General features: G+C 39.9%; 1 protein-coding gene across 7 annotated transcripts in view; it reads left to right on the top strand.

The window, feature by feature from the left end:
- Positions 1–2,058: 2,058 nt before the first annotated feature.
- The window catches only part of KLHL15 (kelch like family member 15), a 32,456-nt gene continuing 15,957 nt past the window's right edge, over positions 2,059–18,557 (top strand). The window contains exons 1-3 of one of the 7 annotated variants that reach the window (XM_067723004.1): positions 2,059–2,091; positions 2,662–2,853; positions 8,363–14,798. In XM_067723004.1, the coding sequence (XP_067579105.1) occupies positions 14,094–14,798 (705 nt within the window). In that variant the 5' untranslated portion in view covers positions 2,059–2,091; positions 2,662–2,853; positions 8,363–14,093. Of the gene's footprint in view, positions 2,092–2,394; positions 2,854–8,362; positions 14,799–18,557 lie in introns of those variants that run through there. The other 6 variants (XM_067723005.1, XM_067723006.1, XM_067723008.1 and 3 more) reach the window with 6 other exon arrangements.

Raw genomic sequence — 18,557 nt, forward strand, 5'->3', positions numbered from 1 at the left:
AGGGAAGTGGGGGGAGAATTAAGTTTGAGTCACAAAGTGCAAAGAGAGAGTTGGAGAAATATGGAGAGGTGGTGAAAGACCAGAAGGCCAGAGGTAATAACAGGAGAGAAGCTAAGAAGAGCCATTCCAAGTGACAGGTGACCAACGATGCCTAAGATGTGTAAACATTAACCAGGATTCCTCCAACATTCATGAAGACACCGATTTTTTATTAGTCATGCAACATAATATTCTGTTTGGCTGTTAAAACAACAAACTTTCAAGGCTGGAAAAGTTTGGGATCAAACAGGGGATCCTGATTGCATTTTGAAGGTTCCATCTGGGATAGGGACCCGGAAATAAGGCCTAGGACAACAGCCACCATCCTGTTGGAATGTGTCAGCGTACAAGTCTTGGCGTGGACCCGCAGAAGTTTGTACTGATTTGGGGGATACCGGTGTACCCTGAGGGGCTTAGAAAAAACCCCTGAAGAGCTACAGAGTGCTTGGCAAAAGTTTTCGAGGAAAGAAAATGCATAATAAAATATGCATTTTATATTTTATAAAATAACTTTAAAACATTACAGAGGGCTTCCCTGGTGGCGCAGTGGTTAAGAATCCGCCTGCCTAAGCAGGGGACACGGGTTCAAGCCCTGGTCCAGGAAGATCCCACATGCCGCGGAGCAACTAAGCCAATGCGCCACAACTACTGGGCCTGCGCTCTAGAGCCCGCGAGCCACAACTACTGGAGCCTGTGCTTCACAACAAGAGAAGCCACAGCAATGAGAATCCCGCGCACTGCAACAAAGAGTAGCCCCCACTCGCCGCAACTAGAGAAAGCCCGCGCACAGCAATGAAGACCCAACGCAGCCAAAAATAAATTTATTTTTTAAAAAGTTATTTATGGCTTACAGTTTTTTAAAGCTTGTTTTATAGTTTAAATCATAAAAGGGACACGTATTTCCCTATTTTCAAAAGATTAAAGTGATTCACTATTTTTTCCCACGGAGTAGTCTACTTCAGCAAAACGGTACACAGTGTGCTATTTTGGCCCCTTGGGAAACATGACATATTCAAGTTTGCTAGAAAGAGATTAATGATCGTTTTTAGCCATACATCTCCCAATATCTTCGGGATATTGGTGTAGAGAGAAAATGGTGGCAGGGGGTGGGGGTAGGAGAAATCTCTCAGTTTAGGATCAGAAATGGTCAATGGATGACTTAATTTAAGGTTAGTTGTAGAACCAGTGGCCTCCAACTGTGTTTTTCTGTCATCTACACTTTTCCCACAGAGAGATTTCACAACAATAAATTTACAAAACAGTCTTGTAATGTAGTTTTAAATTCTTAAATCAAGAAAAGGCGGTATGTGAAAAGCATTAGCTACAACTCTAGAACCGATTTGTCAAAAGCGAACAACAACCCCCAAAATCACTGCCCTCTGAATGTTCGTTCTTGCTATCTTATTTTGACGCAAATAGAAACAGAACAGCGTTTTTAGATCCGGCATTTCTGTGCGGTGCAGGCATGCCGTTTTCTATGAATTTTCTCACCTCTGGGAAATGTATTTCTGAAACGCGTAACTTGTGCAACTAGCCAAGTGGAGGTATGATGCAACAATCCCATGCAAGTTGCCTTTAAAACAATATTATGTGGCGTAGACGTAGTCACGTTTGTAACACAGGTACATACCGCAAAGCTCCCTCCACGTCGTCCCTCATTCCCCCACCCCTACCGTGTGTAAGATGCAAAATGACATTTCCCGGGTTTCCTAACCCTCAACTTGTCGAGGGTGGGCGCACCCCACTGGCTCGAGCCCACCGCTCGTGCAAACGAAGTGGGACCGAGGCGAGGGGACCAGCAATGCCGAGAGTTCCCAGCCCCGACGGCGAAGCCGCGCGGGAAGCCACGTCGGGCCGGGCCCGCGGCGGCAGCGTCGGGCCGCCTTCTTCCCTCGGTGAGGCCCGCTGGCGTGGCCTGCAGAACGTGGGGCCCCGTGGGCGTGGGACAGCCCTGCCCCCACCCCGCTCCCACACCCGCTCCCGCTCCCGCGGCGCCGGAAGTGACGCGCGCTGGCTGAAAGATGGCGGCATTGGCGCTCGACCAGGGGGAAGGTAAACACCCTCCGGGCCGCTCCCCGCGCGCGGGCCCCCTCGAGGCGCCGGTGGGGGCCGAGGGCGCCTCCCAGGCCTCCGTTCCAACTCTCGACTTCCCACCCCACGACCTCCCTACCCGCGTGGCAGGCTTCCGCTTTGCGACGACGGCGGACGGAACCCCATGCCGGCTGGCCCCGCCTCCCTGGGCGGGCCCCGGGCGGCTCCCGTGGCCCGCAGGGGGCGCGCGGCCCGGAGCGGCCCCTGGCTCGTGGCCCCGCACGCTCCGCCCCTTGCCCGCCCCTTTCCCGCCTTCCTCCACCCCCGGCGTGGGTGATCCTGAGGCTCGGCGCGCTTCGGAGCAGAAGCCCAGAGCCGCCGTCGTCGACGTCGCCAGTGCTTGCACCTCTGCTGCTGCCCGCGACCCCCCAGCCCCTCCGCCCGAGGCCCCGAGTCGGCCCTACCGCCGACCCCCGCTGGGCGCTGCGAGGCCCCTGGCGTTGGCAAGGCCGGGCCCGGCCCCGACGCCGCTCCGCCTCGCGCAGATCCCGACTGTCTCGAATCGCGTCTCAGCGCTGTCTTCTTTCCCAGGACTGGTTTCGTGGGGGCCGCAGGCGCGCAGACTCGCCCCCCGCCGGAGCGCCCCGGCCCGGCCCCGGAGCGGCCCCTTGTAGACGTTCGAGGAGCCAGCTGAGTGCCGTCCCGGCGCCCGACCGCCCACCGTCCGGCCCGCTTCTTCCTGATGCAGACTGCCGTCCACTAGAGGCTGGACGGACCCCCGAGGTGCGTAGCCGCCCCTGGCCCTCCGGCCTGCGGGAGCCCGGGCTTCGTCCGCGGCCCCGCGCTAGGCACGGATTCGGTAGCCCTTTCTGCACCGACCCGAATCACACATTTGGTTGACGCCGGGATCTAATTTGTCTTTGAGTTTACTTAAATTGTTTGAAATTTAATTTTTTTCAAGGAGAAAAAAAAAAAAAAGGAAGAAGCATAATTCAGCCATTTTTTGCAGCACACAGCTGCAGGTACCATGACTATTTTCTCCCTAACCCGTTTCTTCCCTTTAAAAATTCTGTGTGTGCCTGAAATAGAACTATGCGAAATGCGAGGCATAAAACGCGGAATCAGAAGGTCTGGGTTCGACTGGGTGACTCCGAGAAAATCGCTTACCGAACCTCGGTTTCTTATCTATGAAATCTAGTCAGTTATAGCCACATCACAGGGTAGTGAGGACTGTATGAGGTCATATATGTGAAAATAATTTGTAGCTGTAAAGTGTTGTAAAAATGCAAGGCAATTTTTAAAGTAACCTTTGCCAGAGTGGTGAATGTTGTAGTGGCTAACTGTTGCTGCCTCTTTATTTCTATATTATAAGTATAAGGAATAAGTGCGGGATAGCGAAGCAGTGCTGTGAATCGACTAGATATATAATAGTCACGTTGCTTGGCCTTCTTCCTACGAAATGCTAACTGCTTATTTAAATAACGGTATTCTTTAATTCAAATTTAACGTTACTGTAGTGCTTTGCTTTTCATTTTTCTAGGCCGCTTATGCCCTTTTTCTTACTCGGAATATTAAGCACCTTGCATTTGTTTAGTCTTTTCTATATTTTGAATTTACATTTTCATTTGGTAATCTGATTAAATTGTAATTTAGGAAATGCTTTTAAGATATATACCCTAATTTTAATGCCTGATTTTCATATCTAGGAAACAAGATGCCTGAATATCTCTACTAATTTGAAAATTGTTTTTGGAGAGCTTGTAAATGCATTCAGATTTCTGCACTTAATCTAGAAATGTATAGAAAATTTCAATTTTGGGACACTTAATTTCATATTTATGTAATTTAATTCCCTTTTTTAATCATCACAACACTTAGTAGGTGCTTAGAACCAGTTTTTCAGTGGTAAAGGATGTTAATTTGCACTTTTTATTGCCGATTAACTTGGGGGGGATACTAGGATATATAAGCCATAAATATTTGTGGTTTGAAAATTGGACTTATTTGTCAGAATTTATGATACATATGTGTAACAGATCAGTATGAAATCATTTTTATTTGGCACATCAAAAATGTATGGCTTTTTAAAATGGTCCACAAAAAGTGAAAGAGAAGCTTTTTTTTTAGTATATTGTTATTTTTAGCCAACAAATGGTTTTCTGAGTTTTTTTGTGAAATGTTTTATTAAATTTATAATCCAATACCAGTTGTCTTTCCGAATATGCTTTTTTTTTTTAAAGCAGAATAATATAAGGCGGGCAGGATTAAATTAGCAAAAGGAAGAGCCTATTTTAATGTGCTAGCTTTTATACATTGGACTTATCGCTTGTCCTGAAGATAAAATTTTGTCAAATCAGTGCTTCATTGGGAATTTCAAGGTTTGGCCTTCTCTCTGCCTTGATTTGGGTTACCTGGGGCTAAAACCTTGGAACCAGGGCTGGCGTGGCTTCATGGGTGTCCAGAAGGACCCCAAACGTGGTTTAATAATCTGCGCGTAAAACTGGCATTGTACAATATAAAGGTGAATGGTGAAATTCGTGGTAATAATGTAAATTTTTATTTTTCTTTACTTAGAATGCATTAAAGAGCAAATAAAAAAACACCATGACATGTCAAGAGAGACCTCAGAAGAAAGGAGAAAGCTTTGTACTTTACTACCTTTAACGACACTTTTTTCCTGCTTTTGAGCGAGGGGCCCCACATTTTCATTTTTCCCTGGGCCCCAAAAATGATGTAGCTGGCCTGTTCTGAAACTTGCCCTTTCCTATTTTAAACGTTTTCAGAGTGAATAACATTAACTGTGAAGAGAATGAATCTATAGCTTCTGAAGGGTCGGATTAATTTATTAGCATATATTTCCTCTGAATTGGAATGCTGTAGCTGTTGTGGGCTTTTTTATTGAAGAGAAATGAAAGGCAGTTATTGGTGAAGCATTGCAGGATAGTGGTTAAACTCGAAGGCTCTGAAGTCAGACTGACCCCAGCTTATGAAGAATCATAGCCTTGGGCAAGTTACTTAACGTCTGTGAGCTTTGATTTTTTTTTCATCTCCAAATCAGGGATGGTTACAGAACATGGAGGGTTGCGAGGGTTAAATTTATTTATTCATCCCACAAATATTTATTAAGCACTTATTATGTGCCAAGCACTGTTCCTAGAAAGGTTCTGGGGATACAACAGTCAATGAAACAAAACAAAAGAAAACAACAAAAAAGTAAACTGAAGAAAATAGCCTGTATCTCCATTTAATATACTATGGAGAAAAATAAAGCAGGAAAAGAACAGGAGGATATTCTGTTGGGTGGGGCGGGTGGGTGGTTTTCGATTTTAAAGAGGGGGTTTGGGGAAGGCCTCACTGAGATAAGACACTGGAGTAAAGACCTGAAGGGAGCCATGTATATTGGGATTAGTGGTCCAGGCAGAGGGAATGGCAGGTTCAGAGGTCTTAAGGCGGGTGTGTGGCTGTTTTTCAAGAAACAGCAAAGAGGCAAGTGGCAAGATATTTCCTCAGACTTTTTGTTTTTAATATAAGACCTTTAAAACTCATCTGGCTGAATCATTGAAGCAGATAAAAACAGATAGAAGATGTATTCTTTGTCTCTGATAAGATCATTGAATTTAGTTAATGATTCTGCATCATTTTAAGATTTGCAGGAAATCTGTATCATAACATCAGGACTTTCCAAAAGGTTCAGTTTAGTTGTTTATTTCTTATGTAAAACTAAGGTGTTAACATTATAGTATTGATGATTTCATGTTAGGAAGTAACTTAGTAGAAGATTTGGGGTTTTATTCCCCAATAGAGGCTTTTCCTAGAATTCTCACTGGATCCAATCTCTAAAGGCTAGGGAAGCTGTTTTCCATGACATCACTCTTGGACTACTTTTACTTGTAGTGAGGAATAAGCAGAGGAGCATTAAATTAAAATCTTCTGATGAAAAAATAGCATTGAAACAGGAGTGGCTTTTTCTTATAAGGTTTCTTTTATTATAGGATGACTAAATGCTAAACATACCTGAAAAGTGAAGTAATTTAGATATTAGGTGCCAACCGGGAGGCTGGAGGACCCAGAGCCTTTCTAAAAGCTTAGTTAATGGTCATTTGCAGTTTGGTACTGAGTTATAAAAACATTTTGATGGACAAGAAAGAATTTCCAGTACTAAACAAATTAGTTAACTTATGCAGCCTTTCCTCTAGTATTAGACTTAGTTGTTTCTCAATTTAAGTAGTATATCTCAGGGTAAAATGACTGCTAATAAAGTTAGTCTGTTTTGGGAATTTCTTTCCTTTTAGATTGAGAAGTTGGTTGCTTTGAGATTGTTGAATAAAAGTTTTACTTCACAGGTTACAGAAATTGTGAGAATTTTACGATTCAGGAATTAATTCTATTTTTATCCTTAGTAAGCTTTGCATTTTCTTTTTAGTATGCAAGTATGGCATTTTCTGCATAGGCATTAACATTGGTAGGCTAACAGTTTGAGGATGAAGGTAGTATGAAATAATTCACAGTTTTCATTGGAGATATGTATATCAACCTGAGAATCTAGCTTTGTACTGAATAAATTAGGGTTTAGTATGAATTTTCAAGCAGCTGTAGGAGGAATGTGAAAGCATTAAATTATTGCTTATGGCATAAACATGGAGGTTAGTTAATTTTGAAATATCTTCTACTTAATTGCCCAGAATTTTGCCTTCCAATCAGAATGACAGCCTTCTAACTGAAAAGGAAGCATTTAATTTCTTTGCTTTTAATTTCCTGTCCAGTTTTACCCCCACCAGACTTCTTTCTTTACTGGTCACTAGAGAGTTTGAACTGTTAGAAATTTCTGTGATACAAATAGCAGTAATGGTCTTCCAGGGCAGAGGTAGGAAGAGGTTGCTTTGTGTATGTGTGTGTTGTTATTTATCTCTTGTGCAGTCAGTGGTACTTAAACTTTTTGGTCTCAGAACATCATTATACTCTTAAAAATTACTGGGATCTCAAAGAGCTTTTATTTATGTGGGTTGTGTCTATTTATACTGACCATATTAGAAATTAAAATTGGGAAGTTTAAAAAAATACTTGTAATTCATTCTAAAAACACATTACATGTTAATAATTAAAATTGGGAAGTTTAAAAAAATACTTACTTGTAATTCATTCTAAAAAAACCCATTACCTGTTAATCTAAATAACATTTTTAATGAAAAATAAATATTTTCTAAAACAACAAAAAACTTGGTGAGAAGAATGGCATCGTTTTACATTTTTGCAAATCTCTTTAATGTCTGGCTTAATAAAAGACAATAGGCTTCTTATTGGCTTCTGCATTCATATCACATGTAGTATCTGGAAAACACTGAGAGAATGAAAGTAAAAAAGAAAAATCGCTTTTAAAATTATTATTATGAGCTTCCCTGGTGGCGCAGTGGTTGAGAGTCCGCCTGCCGATGCAGGGGACGTGGGTTCGTGCCCCGGTCCGGGAATATCCCACATGCCACGGAGCAGCTGGGCCCGTGAGCCGTGGCCGCTGAGCCTGCGCGTCCCGAGCCTGTGCTCTGCAACGGGAGAGGCCACAACAGTGAGAGGCCCGCGTACGGCAAAAAAAATAAATAAATAAAATAAAATAATTATTATGAAAATTGTTTTGTTCTCGCGAAGTTCTCTTAGGGGACTAAGGTCCCAGTTATACCTGGACCACACTTTGAGAAATGCTATACCAGTCATGCTGATGCATAGAAAATGTGAGGCTTTCTTTTTTCTATAGTCAGTGCCAAGTTTATGGAACAGGACAAACTCCAGTATTTTCTTTCCTCGTAGTATCAGTATGCCTTATCATTTAGTTTAAGTTGGTTCATCTTTTGAAAAACCCTACCGTTTGAAATTCTGAAGGCCAGGTGTAGAATACAGAAGTGTAGAAGGCCAAGGGTATACAGGTTTATAAACCATGATTTCTCTTAACCTGATGATGTGTTTTGAAAAGTTAGGATACATAATTTTTGTACATTGAACATTTTGTATGTCAGTAAATATCTTTTCTCAGAGCCCCTTAGCAGATTATTTTTCTCCAGCCCTCACTGATTTATAGTTATTTTTGTTTACTTTTACAGTGATTAGTTCTTGTAATTATTAATTTATTCCTTAAATTCCTATAATTCTCTATCTTACACTTAAGATTTTGTATATTTTTCTTTTTGTATTCTTCTTACACTTACCTTTTTCTTGTTATTTATTTTATTTGCTTACATGTGTGTTTCGTGTTATTTTTGTTTTATTTTAATCTAAATCTCACTTTTTTTTCTTTTCTTTATAGCTTCCAGGGTATGGATTGTGAACAAGTTGGTTTTGTTTCACATGTTCATTTGTAAGTTTGGTTGTTTGACACCTTAAACATTTATGTTATAGATCTGTGCTGTCTGACAGAATATAATGCAAGCCACAATATGTAATTTAAATTTTTCTCATAGCAGCAGCTTTAAAAAGTAAAAAACAGGTGAGATTAATTTTAATGTTTTATTTACTCAGTATATCCAAAATATTACTTCAACATGTAATCAGTATTAAACATTTGTATAATGAGATATTTTACTTTTTTTTTTTCTAAGTCTTCAAAATCTGGTGTTCATTTTACACTTAAAGCACATCTCAGTTTGGTCTAACCATATTTCAGGTGTTCAAAAGCCCCATGGGTAGTGGCTTTCATATTGAACAGCACAGATACAAAGAGTAGTTACTCTTGTTAGGGCAGAAAAGCCTAAGGAGCCCAGAAAAGCTAGAAAATTATACTTGTGTGAAGAGAAAAAATGGAAAACAATGCCATTGCAAATGAGGTCCAGTGTTTTGACTACCAGTACATCTCCTGATCTCTTATAAACTTGCATTGTGATAAACCTTAGGGAGGTATGGCGTCTGTAGAGGGAAGTTTGAAGGGTGTTAAGTTCCTGTGGTTCTGTGGGTGATAAGGAGCATTAGGTAAGAGCTGGACAGGGAAGGCAGCATTGATTGACCTCTGCTGGGGTGCCTCCCTCTGGGCTAGACATGTAACTTACGTCAGTTTATTTGATCATCACCCCAACTCAGTAATAATAGATGATGATTATTCCTAATATATGGATGGAAACTGAGGTCAGGAAGTTAAATTTCTCCAGGTCACACCGATGGTAAGTACTAAAAGTGCTCTGATTTCAAAGATTTTGCTCTTCCTAACCACACTATTTTGTGCTTCTTGCAAATCTAGTCTTAACTCTATTTCTAACTAGTTGTATGACTTTGAAGAAAAATTTCACCTGTGGACATTAGTATCTTCATCTCTCAAGTTAGAGTTGGCCTGTGTCCTAAGAGACTTGACTGAGAAAATGAGCTGGGATTTGAAGTGCTGTTGCTAAGGAGAAGGGTTTCTCCAGAATTAAGAGACTCCAGGTCTGGAGTCCTGTACTCGTAACTCACTACCATTTACAGACTATATCATGTTGGTCAGTTAATCACTGAGTATCATTTTCTACTTACATACATGCTTCCTATAAAAGTGTAAGATACTGCTGCTTCTCTAAAGCTGTCTTATTGATAGATGCACCAAGCTTTTTCATGTAGAAAAAAATTACTGCAAATTTCCCAGCTATTACAAATTAGTTTTAGAAGAACTTTAGATCAGATAAACTTCAGAAATGCATTGCTAAGACTTAAAAAATAGCTATAGTTGATTTACTTTGCATATCTTTACACGTGCTTTACACATCTGTAAAATCATATAAAAAGTAGAATAAATAAGAGTTTTATTACTAAAAATTTTTAGAGATCATCGTGTTGAATGCTTTTATTTTATAGGTGCAGAGATAAGGCCAGGAAAGTTTGAGTAACTTACTCAAAGTATAGCTATTTCTGCTCTAAAACTGTATTAGTTAGGGACCTTGGTTATATGTAGGAAAAACCCACCTGAGGTAGTAAGGGGGGGGGGATCTATTCTGAGCATGTAAGGATTTCTCTCAGCACCCATGGGTAGGAATAGAGCTGGGCCTAGGAAGTGGAAAAATGAAGGAGTTAGGGAGCACTCCCTGTCCTCTTGTCTTGGCTTTCCTCTTCTTTCTCAGTTGACTGGCTTTCTCTGATACTCAGCCCACATGGCAGGCAGAAGTTGGTGCCCACAGCTGCTCCTTGACATGTTCTAGTTCCAGTCATACATAGTCGGTGCACGTCTCTTTTTCTCTTTCTCTCCTCTTCTTTCTAAATTCTTGACACAGGAGCGTTCATCTTGATTCATATTTCCCACCCCAGTCTGACCATATGTAACAGGACAAGATCACAGGGTAGATGCCTGTCTGCTAGGAATCCCACTTGGTGGGCTGGGTGCCCAGAGGAGAGTGGGTGCTCTCCTTACATCTTTAGGGTCTTTTGCCTCACAGCTTATCAATCCTCCTCATTCCCCCCACCCACCCCCCTGGCTTCTTTGCCCTATGATGTTACCACCATATTAAGTATCTGGAACCTAGGTTACTTTTTTTGAGAAAGCATAGTATCTCCTTTAAAATCTTTCCTTTAGGGCTTCTCTGGTGGCGCAGTGGTTGAGAGTCTGCCTGCCGATGCAGGGGACATGGGTTTGTGCCCCGGTCCGGGAAGATCCCACATGCCGCGAAGCGGCTAGGCCCGTGAGCCGTGGCCGCTGAGCCTGCGCGTCCGGAGCCTGTGCTCCGCAACGGGAGAGGCCACAACAGTGCGAGACCCGCATACCACACACACACACACACAAAATCTTTCCTTTAGATGGAATCTTTGTCCGAAAGGTGAATATTAGCTGTTTGAGACCATATCACATAGTGATAACTGTTGAATAGAGAGGGTTACTTTGAAAAGAAGTGAAATGTATGGTATTTTAGGCACTGTCAAAATAACAGATTAATGAAACAAAGCAGTTTCCTCTCAAGTATATGAATGCTCATGCCCAACCTTCTACTATTAAATCCACATTAACTGTGACCAATAAATCTTGATGAGTCAGAGTGATAGTTGGTGTCCCTAATTATCCTGAGAAAGATAATGAAATATCAAAATATTCACCTAGTTTAATTTGTTTTTTATTCTAATTATTTTGAAAATTGATAATTAGTGTGATATTGATAGCCTTCTACTGGCCAGAATATTTGATTATTCCGATATGTTCCTTTTGTTCGCAGTATGCATTTGTGTACATGTGCCTTATATCACTTGGAAAATTCTAAGTTCATTCATTTTACCTTTAAAAATAATTCAGGAAATAAAATCTGATAGCTTACTTTAGTCTTGAATGTGTTAGTAAAGTAGTTCTGCCAAGCATTGATTACAGTGTCTAAAATATTTTATATCTGTTTTCCAAATTATAGACAGCGCTTTTGTGTTCTACCTTTCCAAAATGAAAGTATATAGCTTTTGGATTAATGGAGTGCTGATAAAAATTATGATATTAATTTCATCTTGTGCATACTTTGCTGTGTTAGGTAAGTGAACATGTTATGTGGGATAATCAGTAAGACTTACAGGTAAGTTAAGGACAAAGGGGGAGAAAGAGGCACCTAGAATGCCTCTTGATAAGATGGGGAATACAAAAGAAAACTGATTGGGGAGAGAGTAGAGTTATGATTGTTTAGACACAATTTTGAGATCCCTGTGGGGCACCCAGAGGTATCTAACAGGAGATTTGCTATGTATAGTACTAGTGTAAGGATAGAGATTGGGACAGTGATGGTGAAGGTACTGATAAAGGTAGGTAGTAGTAGAAACCATGGGTTTAGATGTGATCGTTGAAGGAAATACAGTGTTTAGATGAGAGGAGAAAAGGTGCAACAATAGAATCCTGGGGAACACCAGTGTTTAAGGGATAGCTCTCTTAGATAAAAATCCACCTTCTATTGCTCCTTGTTACTTATCATATACACATATCCTGATCTCTCTCTCTCCCCTCCACATTCAGTGATGACTGTGGTACCTGGCTAAGACTCATTTTCTCCACCTCTTCAATGTTCACATAAGACCACTCATCCAAAAACTGAGAGGCAGAGTTCCCTGACCACCTAAACTCTTATAACCTCCCCCCCTTGCTCCATTTTAAAACCTTATTCTCAGGCTTCCCTGGTGGCGCAGTGGTTGAGAGTCCGCCTGCCGATGCAGGGGAAACGGGTTTGTGCCCCGGTCTGGGAGAATCCCACGTGCCGCGGAGCGGCTGGGCCCGTGAGCCATGGCCGCTGAGCCTGCGAGTCTGGAGCCTGTGCTCTGCAACGGGAGAGGCCACAACAGTGAGAGGCCCGCGTACCGCAAAAAAAAACAAACAAAAAAAACACACCTTATTCTCAAAGCTGCTGGGCCTTGCCACAATCAGGAACTGATCCATACCTGAAATCTTTAACTGTCGGCTTCCCAGTCTCTGGCTTAATCTCCTCTCTTTTCATTTGGTCTGTCATCTCCAAACTTTACCTCTGTCCTTCTCCAGCTTAGACCTTCTTTCCTTTCCCTGGTTGAGTGTTTGGGTGGACCACGAGCCCTACAGTGAAGCCGCTGGTACCACAGTCACTGCTGGCACCTGCTCTACCTCCTCCTTCAGGGAGGCCATCCTGGCAGCCTCACCACTCTATTACCAGTGCCTTCCCCTTTGTTAACCAAAAGAAGAGCACCTCTGTGTGCCAGGCATTACATTAGATATAGCGGTGCGGTATATGCCTTTCAGGAATCCCCTCTGCCATATTTTAGAAAAAGGACAGTAGAAAGCCAAGAGAAGGCTTATTAGAAGGTAGGTCGTATGCTATAGAAGAGCATTTTGTTCTAAAAAGAACATAGAAGAGGGTTGTTTTTCTTGTTTTGTTTTTAAATCAGAAAGCCGAGAAAACTCTCTGTGACCTGCATGAGCCTGTAGGGGAGTTTGTTTACACTGAAGCAAGGTTCCACAGGGCACAGTGGAAAGGGTTGGGAGGGAATTCGTGGATGGGATGATGTGTCATTGTGGAGGAAGCTTGGAGCTGTGTGAGGATCAGAGTTGAGGAGAGGATAGATAGTTGCCCTGGGGGGCTTGTGTGGAAAGAAAATTACTTTGCTTCATAAACAGTCTAGTAAGCTGAATTAGTTTATTCTGCTTAAGAGATCTAATTATAATCCCACTATTTGGCTTCGTTTCTCTGATATGCAAAAATGCGGCTTAATTTCCTTTAAAAATTATGTATTTATGTTTTAAATATATAAACAATACATGGTCATTGTTTTTAAAAATAAGGTTAATGAGGTAAGTAAGAAGGAAAAGATAAACCTCAAAGTTTCCTGAAGTCCCACTACCCCAGGGACATCATTTTGGTATATATTCCTCCAGACTTTTTCTCATCTAAACATATATATATATATATATGTATATTTAATTTTTGAAAATATACTGAGTATACTGCAGTTGCCTGCTTTTTTTCCCACATAACAACAATACCTAGTAAATATTATTTCTCAGAATAGGTAGATTGCTGCCATCATTTTTAGTTGTTATAGTAATCCATTGTAGGACTGTACTGTATTTATTTTTATTGTTGGGCTTTTGAATACTTTCCAGTTTTTTATTATAAATAAGGTTAGAAAGAAAAACCTTGTGGGTGCAAGTTGGCATATGTATCTGATTATTTCCTTTGGGTAAGTTTCTAGGAGTTTTCAAGGTCAACAGTGTACTTTTTGGTTTAATTTCTTATCTCTTTTTCTCATGATTTAGTATTTAGCTGAGAAATCCTTTTTGGTTGATAATTTGGGGACATGTTTAAATATATTTGGTAAACAGTGTAAAATCACTGGGATAGGCATATATTTGTAAGTTAACAATTTACCATTGTTGAATAGATATTTAATAGATTTTTTCCCCCAGGTAGGGAAGCCAAAAAATTAGCCCACAAACCTTTAAGTTGTTTTCTCCCAAAGGGTTTGTACATGTAGGACTTAGGCAGTGGAATTGAGATAATTATAAAAACTTTTTAAGCTCTAAGTTAATAATGTCTTCAGAATGCATGGAAATGATTAACACAGTTTTCTTTGATTACTTTTTTTCCAGGTGATTCATGGCAGGGGACGTGGAAGGATTCTGTTCCTCCATCCATGACACCAGTGTCTCTGCTGGGTTCAGAGCACTGTATGAGGAGGGATTGCTTCTTGATGTCACTCTGGTTATTGAAGATCATCAGTTCCAGGCCCATAAAGCACTCTTGGCCACCCAGAGTGATTACTTCAGAATTATGTTTACCGCAGATATGAGGGAGCGAGATCAGGACAAAATTCATTTAAAAGGTCTAACTGCTACCGGTTTCAGCCACGTCCTTCAGTTTATGTACTATGGAACTATAGAACTGAGTATGAGTACTGTTCATGAGATTCTTCAGGCTGCCATGTATGTTCAACTTATAGAAGTGGTGAAGTTCTGCTGCTCTTTTCTATTAGCAAAAATCTGCTTAGAAAACTGTGCAGAAATAATGAGACTCTTAGATGATTTCGGTGTAAACATCGAGGGAGTCAGGGAGAAGTTGGACGCCTTTCTGCTAGACAACTTCGTACCACTCATGTCCAGGCCTGACTTCCTGTCTTATCTGAGCTTTGAGAAGCTCATGTCTTACTTGGATAATGATCATCTGAGCAGGTTCCCAGAGATAGAGCTGTACGAGGCTGTGCAGTCTTGGCTGCGGCATGATAGAAGACGCTGGAGACATACCGATACCATCATTCAGAACATCAGGTTTTGTTTGATGACCCCATCCAGTGTTTTTGAGAAGGTTGGTGCATTTGAAAGCAATAGACAGGACTCATCGTTTAGCTAATAAGGCAGTATGTCTTTATAGATAAGATTCTCAGGCTTGGTCAGGAGCCAGAAAGAATAAATAGTTTTTAAGAATAGTTATGTGTAAGAAGTCTAATTTGTTGTAGCTTGTGTATTTAGGTTTTTTAAAACACATTTTGTGGGTGAAAGATGGACCAGGTAGGTGGTAGAATAGTTTCATTTTGAAAGTACTTTTAAAGTTGAAGCATAATTATTTAACCCCAAATATTATAAGTTTGCTTTAGCTTCTCTTTCTTTTCACAGAGTAATTAAATTTGAACTGGGTCCGTCTAGCTCTCTTTTCAAAAATGAATTTAAGTGAATCATGCTGAAATTAGAGTTGAGAGGAGTTTTGTAGTTCTGAATGATAAGTATTAACACAATTTCGTATTCCTCTAAAATGTAGTGAGGAAACATAAAATAGCTCTTGAAAACCAGTAGGCCCTGGCACTGATTTTCTTCCCTACTCTTGCCTAGTTCTGCGCCTCCCCGTCCGTCTCCCCCAGCCCCCTTCACTGTGAATACTAACTAAATTTAATCTTGAAAACATATGTTTGTCTAAAATCGTTGTTTTGGCATTTCTAAACAAGTAGACTATAGATCCTCTATCTACATTGATCAAATATCCCTGTGTGCATTTTACCATGTAATAGTTCTGCTGTCTTAAAATTGTCTTTCTCCAAAACAGCCTTGGCCTTTTTGCATGTAAGCATTTTTCATTTTTATATCAGAGTCTCAGTTGTGATGCTCTCTTGCCCAAAGGAGAGAAAGCAGTTTCAGTAATTGCTTAACTTAATTGGTTTCTAATCACATGGTTACCTCTGGCGCTCTGTTTACCTCTTGCATCTTTTCTTCTTTCTAGAAAGCACACTTAAAGCTTTGGTCGACACCCTTCATGTTAGGTGGTTCCTCAGCTTTAGTTACCAGACCTGGTGATAAAAATATAATATTTGCAAAGGAGGGTTGTTTACACCATTTGAAAAATAAACAAATTTGCGCCTTCGAATAACACTCAGCAGCCTGGCATGTCTTTTTTTTTCCCCTCTGAAATGCTGTGAAATATCATTAACTTAAACTTTTACTAGATAACTCAGTTTTGTAGGATTTTATCTTTATTCTCAGAATGTACTGATATGACAAATAATTGAAACTAAAGAATACATTTCTTAATTATTTTTTGTTCAGTGATAATCAGCCCACATCAACAATGTAAATCATTTTTCTCTGATGTTTTGATTTTTTTCCTTACTATTGTTTTTATTGCTCTCTTTTCCTGGGGAATCCTGTTTTCTCTTTACATGTTAGATGGAAATGCTTTCCCACTATTAAAGCAAACAAACCCCCCTCAACTTCAGTCTAGATGGAAGTGCTCATGAAATAGAGAATAAAATTTTCCCTCTTGTAGGACATTATGATGGGTAATTGATAGCAGTAAATGATTAAGTGCTGAGCTGCAGAGCCTTTTTATATTCCAACTATCAGTTCAGGGTGGTCAATAGTGACAGTGGCTGGAAGTTAATACCATCAGGTAATTTTGTAGTTTTTTTTTTTTTTCATCATCTTCTTTCTTTCTTTCTTTTTTTGTTTTTTTTGGCCGCACTGCGCGGCTTGTGGGATCTTAATTCCCCCGACCAGGGATCGAAGCATGGAGTCCTAACCACTGGACCGCCAGGGAACTCCCAGTTTTGTAAATCATATAAAACACCACTTGTACCTTCTGATGGTTCTGTTTGCATATATAGCGTAGGATGTGGTTATTACTTATTGGCCAGGTATTGGGAATCTCATCAGAATAAAAATGTTGTTAAGGCTTCCTTCTTGAATTAATTTCTTACAAAAACTTAATAAGGCCCTGGCTACAGAGAAATCTTTCTGTTTTTTATAATATAAATCTTCCAGTTTTATTTGTGATACTGGTAAGGTAAATGGAAGGGAAGGTAGTTGGTGATTCTTGTCTTAGCAGTGTGTGAGAGAGAATGTTTATCAAAGGAATGTGTTGTAAAACACTAAGCAGATTTGAGAACTTATCTCTAGAAATTAAACTTCAGAAACTAGAATGGAAAATTTGGTTGGGAAATAAGAATTTGGACTATTTTACACCATACTGTTTTGAGCTCCTTGAAAATAGGGCCCATCTATTTTTCCTGTACTCAGCACTCTGCAGGTCTCAAACAAGGCCATTTTAAAACCATTATATATGCATGGAACCAGAAAGGGCACAGAAATAAAGACATAGTACATCTGTGCTGGTCCTTTTTTAGTATGAGGATCTACATGGGGAAAAGTGTAGGCAGTTTTGATTTGTGGTTTTATCCTATTTGCTGAAATTTAGAAAAATGGAATGTTAATATGCACTTTTTAGCTTTCAATTTTTAAAAACTATTAGACTTTGTAAACATACAAAAAAGCTGAAGGAACAGTAGAATGATCACCCATAAACATATCTTGTAGGTTAATAGTTGTCATTTTGCCACCCTGTTTTTAGATAGAGAGGAGAGTGTGTGCCTTTATGTTAAATTTTTGTTTTTTGCTAAACCATTTCAAAGAAAGTTGTAGATGTGATGTTTCCTCCTTAACTACTTCAGCAAGCATCTTATCTCCCAAGAGTGAGGAAATTCTACATAACCATAATACCATTATTGAAATTAACAGTCATCTCTTAATATCTGTAATATCCATTTCATTTTCTGATTTTCTCAGTTTTCCCAAAAATGTCTTTTTTAAGCTGTTTCTTAAAGATTGAATCGAGGTTCATACAGCACATTTGTTATTACGTCCCTCTTTAAATCTGAAATTGTCTCTCCTTTTTCTCGTTTATGATGAGGATGCTCAAACATACAAAAAGTTGAAAGAATAGTATAATGAATACCTATATAGCTATCACCTAGATTCAAGAACTGTTAACATTTTACCATATTTTCTTTATGTAGATTTTTTTTCCTTTGCTGAACGTTTGAAAATAAGTTGAAAACATCATGACATCTCGTCCCTTAATACTTATTAGCATGCCTCTCGTAAGAATAAGAACTTTTTCCTACCCAGGTTCAATACCATTCCACCCAGGAAAATTAACAATAAGACCCTGATAACATCTAACAGCTAGTTCATATTCAGAGTTGTCCCCCAAATGCCCTAGAATCCAGTCATGGTTTACACATTGCTTTTGGTTATCATGTCTGTTTAATCTTTCTTAAAGAATCTAACACAGCCCCCCACTTTTTTTTTTTTAGAAAGATCAGATTACCAATTGTCCTAGTGTGTCCCCACATTCTGGATTTATCAGATTATTTCCTTGTGTTGGTGTTAACTTAGTTCTTCTCTTCCTTATATTTCCTGTTAACACACCTACTTTTTAGCATCGTGTATTTTCAGGAACAATTACAGGAAAATATTGTTGTAATGCCAGAGAAAGTCTTGGAAAACCACTTAGCAACTCTGATCAAACTTAGAATTTGCCATTCTTTTTTGTATTAGGAGGCTAAGTAGCCCAATCCTATGACTAAAATCATCAAGGACTTTATTCACACTACTCTGCATTAGGTTCCTTTTAGATTCATAAAATTTCCCTCCCTTTAAAAAAAAATTTGGAGCCCTTCCATTCAATTTATTGGAATTAAAACTAGCTAAAATGTCAAAATTAAAAGATTATTCTTTCTTATTAAAAAAGTAGTGTATCTCTAGAACCATGCTGTTCAATACAATCACTGCTTGTGGC

The sequence above is a fragment of the Pseudorca crassidens genome, chromosome X (assembly GCF_039906515.1).
Source record: "Pseudorca crassidens isolate mPseCra1 chromosome X, mPseCra1.hap1, whole genome shotgun sequence".
Classification (NCBI taxonomy): Eukaryota; Metazoa; Chordata; class Mammalia; order Artiodactyla; family Delphinidae; genus Pseudorca; species Pseudorca crassidens.